At 51.1% G+C, this 11,138-nt stretch overlaps 2 protein-coding genes across 3 annotated transcripts; one reads left to right on the forward strand and one right to left on the reverse strand.

Annotated features, from left to right (window-relative positions):
* Window positions 1-2,177: 2,177 nt before the first annotated feature.
* Window positions 2,178-3,044, reverse strand: LOC100897776 (uncharacterized). 2 transcript variants are annotated; one of them, XM_003742029.1, is made up of 3 exons: window positions 2,846-3,044; window positions 2,607-2,712; window positions 2,178-2,510 (listed from the first exon to the last, which is right to left on the reverse strand). In XM_003742029.1, the coding sequence occupies exons 1-3, from the start codon at window positions 2,948-2,950 to the stop codon at window positions 2,284-2,286; spliced, it is 438 nt and encodes a 145-aa protein (XP_003742077.1). In that variant the 5' UTR covers window positions 2,951-3,044; the 3' UTR covers window positions 2,178-2,283. The 2 variants fall into 2 exon arrangements, with proteins under 2 accessions (XP_003742077.1, XP_003742078.1); XM_003742030.1 differs by having other exon boundaries at window positions 2,867-3,031.
* A 1,241-nt stretch (window positions 3,045-4,285) lies between these two features.
* On the forward strand, window positions 4,286-5,678 carry LOC100897629 (deoxycytidylate deaminase). The gene is made up of 4 exons (XM_018639013.1): window positions 4,286-4,357; window positions 4,541-4,729; window positions 4,824-4,959; window positions 5,255-5,678. Exons 2-4 carry the CDS (start codon window positions 4,610-4,612, stop codon window positions 5,524-5,526), a joined length of 528 nt encoding a protein of 175 aa, XP_018494529.1. The 5' UTR covers window positions 4,286-4,357; window positions 4,541-4,609; the 3' UTR covers window positions 5,527-5,678.
* The last annotated feature ends 5,460 nt before the right edge of the window (window positions 5,679-11,138 follow it).

An 11,138-nucleotide genomic window follows, 5' to 3' on the forward strand; every position in this document is an offset into this window, starting at 1 on the left:
CGGGAAGAATTATCATGACCATGACCCCATGCAGCATGATATATGCGGAATGGCTCGGCACAAGACGTTTTCTTATCATCTCCGATGTCGGACCCTCACGTATCCTGGAAATTGTCCCCGCGAGCTCGGAGAGGCTCCCTTCTCGGAAAGGCCGAGAATTTCTCCCCGAACTTATCATCCGGCGCTGTGGAGCGATGCAGTAGCTCCAAACTATTCTCGTCGACGCCGCGCCGCGGTCGATGACCTGTTGAGCTGGTCAAGGGGACATTGTCAGTCTCTCGGCACCACGTCGACAAGCTGGATGTTCTCATTCACACGACACAGTGGGAACATTGCGACGATGAAAAGCAAAATCACTTTTATTGAGGCCAATAAAATCTTTCGTGAACCTCTGACAGCGACCCGGGGAAGAACCGATATCGTCTGAATGGGAGCATTCCTGGTCGAGCCTATGGCGTCGATCCAACACAAACCGCAAACGCTCTCGATTCAGCCTGCAGCGGACTCCACAAGAAATTATGATCCGATCCGAATTGTTCCTCCGCGGGCTTTCCGTGAATTATCTGCTTCACATGAGGTCGAGAGGCCTAAATGCAAGGCTAAAGCTTGATTTTTCGCCGCGTGAATCTCGATATACCTGCGCACCGTAGCTCTTGACCCCAGCCTACGCAGGAAGCAAAGTAACTCCCAGTTCGTCGTAATCGAATCAAACCAAGTGAATTGATTGGCTATCTCTTAGGTGTAGCGAGTCCGGGACCGGGGAAGCATTTGCTTAGGTATCGAGTAAGACTCCTCGGAACCCAATGACGGCGACGGCGCAAATAATAGGCAACAATCGTCTGGAGTCTTCAACAGCTCTCCGCCGGGTTGTAAAACAGAGAAAACAAGAAGAGGGGCAAATCAAATTTTGCCGCCATTACATGGACATGTCTCGGCTTTATGGCGAAAACGTGCGGGTGACTCACACGAATGAAAAGGATTCGAGACTCTCGACATCTTTCCGCGGCCGCTACTGGTGTGTCGAGAGTGTGATCACCTTTTCTCGATTGTGGAGAGAAAGTTGAGTCACACACTCGTCGGTCACAGAGTCTAACACCGGACTCGCGCACCCTCGTGCCGCTCTCGAGCAGAGAGCTCCCGGCTCGCCTTTCCGCGAGCAACTCACACCGGCAGCGGCGGCCAGCACATGGTGTTCGGTGTTTGGAATCGCTGGTTTTTGATAGTTTGGCTGACAATGGAGGGCCCGTGATAAGCCACTTGACCACCTGCTCTAACAAGTAACTCGATGCAGCCGAGTTGCTAAAAGCGAATGGAACCGCTTAACGGAATTCCTGTGTCAAAGCATCCCACGCAGCTCCTAATGTTTGAGTAATTTTTTATTCTAGAGAAAGAAGATTCGATTCCTTTCGCATATTGATTCTTGCTATTCTGCTCCCACAATGTGCCGAACGATCAACCGATCCGTTATCAATTTCTCCGCTGTCCCGGAAATATCGGTATAGGTACTCAGAGCTGCTTCAGTAACCGAATTTGACTCCCAGCCGAAGCCTCCTCGATTCCTAATGGGAAGCGGATAAATTAACGACAGGGCTCGTCGCCCTTAAAATCCCTCTCGTACTCTTTTCAGGGTCTGAATGCCCGTCTCTGACAAGCCTCAGCACAAAGCTCTCTGACTTATCGATCATGGATAAAACAACTACATGGAGTCGATCAAAGGTCTCTAGATGCCTTTGTGAATTCTTCCGTCCAAATCTCGGTCATCTACACGCCATTACGTTCTCGACCAGCTGATTCCGGCTTGGGAATGCAATGTAATGCGGGACCGCGCGGGTCGATCCCGGAAAGAATGAGTGATCGGTGCTCCTCCGTTCTGGAGAGGCATGGTTTTCTGGATGACCGATTCTGAGATCTAGGGTGAGGTACCCGAGATACATCGAGAGATACAGATCTTCGGGCATGGACACCGATCGCATCGGATGATTCTCTCCGGATGTACCCTTCATAGAATTGTTACACTACACAGAGCTCGCGAATCTCTGCAGGACAAAAAGGGTTAGATATGCAAAGAGGAACATTCTTGCGAATTCCTGTCTACAGAGTGAACGCGCATGGAAGCTGAGAATCTTGTGGAGTTATGAGAATGGATAACCGAGTAGAGCTCTCGCTCGCAGGTAGAATTTCAGTGAAAGAGAACGGAAGGAGGTGTTAATGTCAGCGCACCTTGGATCAAGCTCCGCGAGATTTCTATTCTCCTCGAAAATTCGGAGCTATTGATATTCCTAGTCAGGGAACCTCGGGAAGCAAATTCGGTACTCTGACGACTTCAACCTTCGCAGACTCCAAGAGAGGGAGTCCGGACTTGAACAGGTGGTTCTCTTCGACGTAAAGCACGCGGTCGAGCCGCGTTCTGACGATGTGCCTCGCGGACTCCTCATTCGGACAGCGCGTCGTGTATAGGGTGCAGCCCGGAAAATCCCGCTGGTCGATGGCATCGATCTCAGCCTGATCAACTGTAGAACACGAGAATTCCGTGTCAATCAGCAATTCGAAATTCAGAACGCACATAGACTCGGTTCACATCTACTCGCGATTCTCCATCGTCTCACCGAAATCATTGTACTCTTCTTTCCCGATCCAGTGTTTGCCCGGCGGCCACTTACTCAGGCCTTCACCGACAACTCTATTCTCTGGGTTCACGACCAAAGCCGCAACCTGGGGGAAGATAAATAGGTCTATTGTAGTATCGAGGGAAATGACATGATGGAGATCCAGGTAGCCCGTCGTCATTCTTCGCACATATCAGCACGACGTTGTGGGCCGGAATGCTGGTGCGCACATCGCGAACCTGGAAACTGCGAAACTCAACCTGGCTCAATCCGTCGGTGTCCTCCTTCGATTTCCAAGCTTGTCTGAGGAACCGTTTATCATTTTCGGTGCACCGCTTTTCCATTTTCTCGAACTTGTGTAGTGTGCACGTACTTCACAACGGCGGCCTAGTTCGCTAGTATCGTCTCCTCTCCTCAACACCAAATATTGGAACAAGTGGATCAAGTCGTGAGATAAGGTGGCGTGCTCTTGGGAGAGGTGAGAATATCTAGTGGGAGAGGCTGTGATCCTAGAGCATTCCAGGGAGAGGAATGCGTAGCTCTGCGGATATCGGAGGATGCGGGAAATTCCAATCCAGGTATGGGGAAGGCGCAATGGATTCCCTAAGCTCCCGGAAGCGATGGTCAATCTCGGTGGGAGACCCTCACCTTCTGCTTTCTGTAGAGGTACGGGCGCGGCGCATTATTTCGTCAAATGGAACCATCTGCATAGAAATTAGGGGAACGAAGAACGGGAACGGTAAGGAACTTACTAGAGACCGCGCGATCGATCATCTATCTATCGATGATCGGTATGAAATACAGAAAGCGAATCTTTTTCGTGGGGCAACCTCGCCCAGCCATTCGGGAGCATGTTATGCACATGATTCGAGAGATTCCAGGACGTCTCGTCTTACACTGGCACGACGCGGTGTCCTAGAATCTCATGACTGAACAAGATGGCTCGATCTGCGAGTAATAAATTCACCCGGCACGATGGAAACATCGATGATTGGCAGCGAAATGTGTTGCCTTCCACAGTGTTGCTCCGTTGGAAAGGATTTTGTTCTGCATGAAAATCCGCGTGGAGTCGAAACCTGGAAAAATTCGGCGCAATTGAATCCCGCTTCACGGAGGACGCGGGGTTTTCGGTTGCGTAGCTCCGTTGGAGGGAAAGTCATCTTGCCGCTGAGGCGCACATCATCAGTCCCGATTCTCCGGAAATTTCCCCGGCTTACGAGGATTTCCATTCGAATAACTCGAATTTCGCGCGCAGTCGCCTGCGACCTGTCTCTCGGATATCCTTGGATTGTGAGGAAAAAAGGTCGAATGCACACAAGCAATAAGAACCCAGCAATCAGGGAGGGATCGATGGCTGCTGTGCTTCCGGAAGAAGGGCGACGGGCGCAGCATCTCTCCGAGAAAGTCCATGGAGAAACTCCGACATGAGCGGTGGAAGCCCCAGAGCTTGAGCAGATCATCGAATCCGCAATCGGCGCGGCGCGCCGGTCGAATCTCCGTTTTCCCCTTTCTTTCTCGCGCTCGGAAACGTCAAGTCTCGCCGCCATGTTTTCGACAGAATCACCATCCGTCGAATGATCCGTGAGAACACTATTTTCTGAATGTACAAGTCGTGCTCTCTCTCAACGCTCTGCCGGAATCGAACGACATGGATCGCGCAGTCGCAACACAGTGAGTTGAGCAGCCTTCGCTGCTCGTGGAAGAGGAGGCATCGGACGGAGCACTCCGGTCGTGGGTTTGCCGCAACCACGGTGAGTTCGACTCGCTCTACGCAACGTGAGCTCTCCCGGATGATTTCGATGTTCTCCAGAGAACGTGCCTCCGAGTGAGCCGAGATATCCTGATCGAGGATTGATTCGGTGTCTCTCGACTCATTGACGCTGAGCAACGAGGCGCTTCGGATTTCACATCCTGAACAGCGAACTCTTCTCCAGTTATCTAAACCCTTGACGTATGCCGGTCGACTCGTTTCACGTTTTCAAAAAAGTCTTCTCTGCCGCACGATGGCAGAGCATGTGAAGGAGGTTCCGGAGAGAAAACGGGACGATTTCCTCAGATGGGAAGACTACTTTATGTCTCTGGCGAGTATCTCCGCGATGAGGAGCAAAGATCCCAACACTCAGGTGAGTTCCCAACATTGATGGGTCGATACGGCATCCGGAAAAATTCCATTCTTGGGAATCATTATCTGAATTCTCTCCTCAACGCCATTCTCAGGTAGGAGCCGCCATCATCACGGCGGAATTCAAAGTTGTCGGTCTCGGTTACAACGGGATGCCGATCGGCTGCCATGACGATATCATGCCATGGGGTAAAATGGGCAGCGATCTCTCTGAGACCAAATATGGGTTCGGTGAGTCCTCAGCACTGTGTAGGTCGAATTAGATGACTATCGTCAATAAGAATTGCCGGGATGGAGCATTAGCGCTTGCTCTCAGACTGGCCCCGCGAAGATCTCTCCCGAGATTTTTCGGAGGTACATTCATTTTGCCGAGTCGTGAGTGCTCGTCCCGCGAAGTTTTCCTCCTGAACAAGGAAATTCTTCGCGTCTGATGATGGAAAATCGCGGGACGTAATGGAAGCGCTCACTCTCAATTCTAGAGTCGTCTCCGTATATATTCGTACTCTATTCAGACCGTAATTTCCAGTTTGCCACGCCGAGATGAACGCCATCATGAATAAGAATACTCACGACATCTCTGGGAGCACTATGTACACAACTCATTTTCCATGTAATGAGTGTGCGAAGCTTATCATCCAATCGCGGATCAAGCGTGTTGTGTACCTCCATCACAAGAAGCCGCAAGATCCGATTTACGTTGCTGCGGCCTTCCTCTTCGATACTGCTGGCGTGAAATGCAAGAAATTCGAAGCTGAGAAACCCTCGATCACTATCAACCTGTCCGAGAGGCCATCTTGATCGACATGAACATCCACAGCATTCCTCCAAGACGGGTGGAAGAACTTTTCCCAAGCTATGGTTCCAAGTACGATCTCCTATCTCCTCAATGAAATTATGGAAATGACAATGAGTGAAACTTTGAATGAATGATGTGATTCATATTCTGTCTTGTGAGACTCATCAGCCTCATTTTTCACCTACCTCGCCTCAAGTTAGATGCTCAACTCTATCGTCGGTTTTGATTTACCCTCCCATTGCATGAATGGCGTTGAGACGATTGACCACGGCCCTACCATGAGACGCGGTGATACCGGGCGGTTATGCGAGGCTCGTGCAGAAGGGATCAGACACCCGGCTAGCGACTTGAATCTTTCTCCGAGAAAGAGTTCCGTCCAGGAAAAATGTGAACTGTCACGAACAGTAAGCTCAGCCGCTAAGTCTGACGCAGAGTTGATTTCAAAGATATCGCGCGAATTTTCAAAGTAAACAACGCGTTGGTGATTTTGGGTGTTTCTCATTGAGATTATCTGACCACACGCCTTTCTTCGAGGGAAAAAATTCCGGCAGCCGGCGAGGGGTCGTTTGAATGCGCATACCTCTTCTCCCTTCCCGCTCCGCTCAAGGGAAAGCCCATGCTTTTGGTGGACGAGGAAGTCGGGGGAGAATAGGGACATGCTTAACTAGTGTTGACGGCCATGACATCGATTCGGATCCAGAGCTCCGCTAGCCATATCATCGCCTGTGTGTGACAGTGTCGAATATTAAGGCTCTACCCTTCCTCGGTTTGGGTGGCATTGCTCTCAGCTTATCTCTGTGTCGATCGATGTAAGGCGACGCACAGGTATCAGCGGCAACAGAGCGACGACATCAGAAGATATTGCCGACCTCATTCGTCTCGATTCGGTACCAAACGGGCGTGGCCTCTGACCCTTTATCTATTCTGCGGCTACGGATAAGTTTGACCGGTCGCAGACCAAAATAGGATAGAATGCGGTATTCAGTGTGTCTCCCATGAATCCCTCCCCGGAACGACTTTCCACGACTCGGTATTCGCTAGTTGCCAATACCTAAACTCGATATTTCAACCGTTCCGCCAAGCCGCTGTCTCCTCCGAGGAAAAAATCCATGACACACATATGTACATACTACATACATGCAGAACGCCCACATGTGCCCTCACTTGTTCTCTTATGTTCTTAATCCACGGTCTAATCTAGGAGCGTCACTGTCCAAACACTACTGGATGTCCCACAGCTCGGAGTAGCAAAAACATTCGTAAAAAACATGAAACATCAGTTCCGAGTCGCTCCCAGTTCATCTCTTGGAGCTCCTGTCGGTTCGTGTCTCAATGTCCACGTTTTTTTATATCGTTACACCTGTGTGCGTGCGTGTCTCCATGTCTTGGGCTTCTCCTCCCTCATTCCATGTCTCGTCCGGGTTACGCGTACCCCTTCGGAGTCCCGCTGTCTCTGGTAATACACAGTTGTGGCAGCTGTGCCAATTTCGGAGTTCGTCTTTGATTGGACGACGACACTGACGATGATTTGTAAATCCCGCCAATTTTCTCAAATTCGCTTACCTCACATTTTGAGTTTCGCTCGTTCGCTCGATTTCCTCCGTGCTCTCTAGGAAGGGAGTAATTCAATTTCTTACCAAAAAGTAGCTCATGGAAGTCAATTAGACTCCTGGCGGTCTATTCTGTGCTCTCGTGGCGGCTCTCCACGGGACCGTCAGATTGAGTGTTCGACTCGTGATTCATGATCTAAAACTTTCCAGTGTTTTCGAAGTCGTCATGAGTTCCAGGTCGAAGACATATCTATAATTGCGGGAGACATTCACCAACAAACATTGTTGCTTGTCGGCTCTCGATCAAGGGCCTGGCTTAACAGGGGCAGCGAATCCTCGCGGCGATTCCGATCGAGGGAGAAGGATAACGAGGACACCCTCGATTGAGCAGATCTTGCAGAAGAAATTATTACTCCTCCGTTAGGTCTGCCTTTAAATACAGCTGCTGCGAGGGACTGTGATACTGAGTCGAGTAACTCCGGGAGGGGAAAAATCGCTGATAAGGAAGGATCAACCAAACATGCTGTCTTGAGCCTGCATTGTTAACCCTCTCTGGCCGCGTGTTTCATCTGAGCGGAATCTACCCTGTCTTTTTCTTTTCTTGTTTTCCCTTCTTGTTGCCGCTGTTGCTTCGGACTCTCCTGCGATCTGGCCTTATAGCGTTTGCTCGGGCTAAACTCGAGGCAGTAGATAAATCACTGTGGAGGTGTGGAGATGGTGCCCGTTCATTGCTAAGAAGAGACGAGCTCCTCAGTTTTGCTTCCAGCGATAGGGATCGGCAGCGACATCTGATGAGCTTATACGACTTCGTTTGGTCCAAATCGACGCTTTTGCTGTCAGACTTCCCAGATATTAGTTGGAAGAAGAAGACTCCTCATGGGCATGCGGGATTCACAGGATTCTCCTTTCGGTCTGGCTGTAGTCAGGACTCGCTCTCCTGCGAGAGATCAATGGTGAGCGTCTCGCCAAAAAGCATGTTCGACCCCGAGGAATAAGGCTCTCGTTCTGCCGAAGAGGGAATGAATTTGTTCATAAATTTCAAATTGGATGTTTTAACAAAATTGGCCCCTATACTTGGCGCAGAGGGACCGCGACTCAAGCGAGCGACCCCGCCCGAAGTTCGCGGTCGCGATTGTGTATTGAGACGAAAGCTTTGTGGCTGCGTATGCACACACACACATACAAGCGGAGAGATATACTCAGGGAGAACTTGCGAGAAAACATACACGCGGATCGGGTTTACTCTTGTCGCCCGAGGCATCTGAAACCACTCCCAGCCGGCCACAACCTCAGCGTCCAGATATGACGAGGACAACGACGTCTGCACCAGCAGAGGTGACCGACCGGCCAGCGAGTCATCATGTCGTCGGGGTTCCTTGAATGTTATGCTTCGTTGAAATAACAACAGAATCCAAAGAATATTCTTCGTTTCGATTCTTCGACTCGGACGGAGCGGCTCTTGTTTTCATACGAACTGCGGCATCGCGAAAACGGCATCAAGTATTCCTCCACGTATTTATCGTTTTTTCCGCGATCTCCTAGTTTCCCCCGACCCTCGCTTCCTCGATCCCTTTACCCGCGGACACCAGAGTAGGCAGAGCGCGGAGCACGACAATAGCGGATATTTCACTTGTGCGATGCACCTCATCGACATCGCTGAGCAAAAGGATACGACGGAATGAGTCACCTGAATGAATTCGACCTGGTTAGCGGGTTGTAAGTGGGTGGTCAGGTGGCAGACTAGCAGAGCTAGGCAGGTCATGTTTAGCGAAAGGATTACGCTGCTCCCTGTCTTTCTCGCGAATACACCGTTGACATAAATTGCTTCTGTGCGGACATAAATTGCATAAATGATGTCCATAGTGTTAAGCTGAGAGCATGCTGCATGGCATGAAGCAGTTAGACGACTGCAACTCGACTCCTCCGATCGGGAATCCTCCCCCAGTTTATTGTTTCCGTCTCGGCTAGTGGCGACTCTGTACCGACCTCAAGAAACTCCTGGAGCTCTCTGTCTCGTATCCCCAGACATCTAAGGGGCTCGGGGAGCCGGTAGCTCGTTCGCCAGTTTGCACTGTAGATACGTCCGGTCCCTCAGCGCCCCGACTCGGGGAAGCTCGGCGCTGGCTCGCTTCAGCTTGTCGCGACTACTCCCAGGGCAAATAGGTTTTTCCATCGTCGCGAGTGCGTGCAAGAGCGAAAACTAGCTGGAACTACCCACCTCTAACCCTTCCATGGCGGAGTTAACTGGCGGCTCGCATTAACAGGCTCTTCGCAGGTGCTGTCAGCAGGACTCCGTTTTCTCTACCAGAAGGGCCAACTATCACAGGTGTATGTCGCTCAGCGTCGCGGCCTGTCCCGCTAACTGTCCGCGCCTGCTCAGCCGACGATTTAACCCTATGCAAATTTGTTTGCGAACGCCACTCACCGCCGCTGTAAATACCCCGTCTTTCCCTCCGTACGCGAGGATGGATAGCCTCGTGGGATGGATGGATGAATGGACGGATTGCTGCCAGATATCGAAGAGTCGCCGGAGGCTCCTCGATTTCTGCATGTCTCGGGCTCTTCAGCGGTGCAATCGAGCGCTTCGATATCACACCTGAAAGCGTGATTTCGGTTCGGTTACGGTCGTTACCTAAGATCAGGATCCGCGCCTCCTTCACGGATCCCACTTGCTCGGTGCGTCATCTCCGGCTGCGCAATTGTTGGGACCCCGAAGGGGGGAGCCATGCGCGACACGAGTGAGCGCCTAATGTTGTTGTGTTGAAACCGAGATGGCCATTTAATATTACAGCAGCAATTCATTATAAATAAATTTCGTCACCCTGTACACGCCCACTTCGGGAGCGATTGGGGTAGGGAGGAAGTCAGCGAGTCACCTGCTTCTGGTTCAAAGGGTGGAAAATTTCACTGGAGGGAGGCGTTGCGAGTCGTTCAAATCGATATCAACCCGGCCAACTCTTCACCCACCATTAACGGCGATTCGATTCAACCTGTTCCGACTCCGAGATGCGCGAGTCAGCGCCCTAGCCTCCCACCAATTCATCAAGAAGCATTCCCCGCATCACTTCCTCGCAGGCCCAATTCCACCCTGTCTTTTTTTGTGGATGCCTTCGCGTCGGAATTCCTCCGAAAGGAATATCCGCGAGATCGGCGCCGTTCGAAGACGGCGCGGCGTCGACGTGCCTTCGACAACAGGTGCCCCGAAAGTTCTTCTCCAATTTGCTGCCGAAAAATCAGATCCGTGAGGTGAAGCTCAGAAATCATCGACATTGATATAGAAGGGGTTGAAAGCCCATCTGTATGGTAATCTCGACGAGCAAAAATTCAATCAGACCCCATGTAATATTTTTGCGAAGCCACTTCCGGGGGTTACTTTGAAAATTGGCCTTGCCACATCATCATCGCGGCTCAGCCACCAACTAGCAGAGCCGTGGCGGACCACATAGTCATTGTCGACGAGGGTTAGAAAATTGGCCGGTTCAGTTGCTTTGACTGCTGGCTCGTAAGGGTGACTGGCACGCGAGTCAATGCAACAACCCCTCGCTTTGAGCTTCTCGACAGAGCGCAGAACACGCGAAGTCAAGTCGAGTCAAGCTGACTTAGCACCCCTTCAGCGAGCCGTAAGGAATCAAGGCACCTGTTCGTATCCCAATCAGTAGCCTTTCTCTGTCGCCATTCTTCTAAAAGCCTTGCCGGGCACATACGCGCCTGTCAGATGCACGAATCTGGAGAACTGCCGATGAGCGTTCTGCTAGACCTTCGAAAATAACCACGCGTTCAATGGCATGTGGTTCTTGCAGCGCCTGACCGCCAACACGATAGGGGCTCTCGGTCCCCTGGTACGCTATAACTCTCATATGCTTGATAGCGGCTCGACGCTCCGTTCCGCGGGAAAATGGGAAGCTTCGGCGCGCTCCCGCGGAGTGCCATTCCGACGTTCGCAGATACGGTGAGCAGAGGCTATAAGCAGACGGAGGACATTTGATTTCCTTGGAACGTTAATCTATCTTTGATGATCAATGATTTGAGTTAATTCGAGTCAATATTTGAGGAATCGTTCGAAG

The sequence above is a fragment of the Galendromus occidentalis genome, unplaced genomic scaffold (genome assembly GCF_000255335.2).
Source record: "Galendromus occidentalis unplaced genomic scaffold, Mocc_1.1 scf7180000077258, whole genome shotgun sequence".
Lineage (NCBI taxonomy): Eukaryota > Metazoa > Arthropoda > Arachnida > Mesostigmata > Phytoseiidae > Galendromus > Galendromus occidentalis.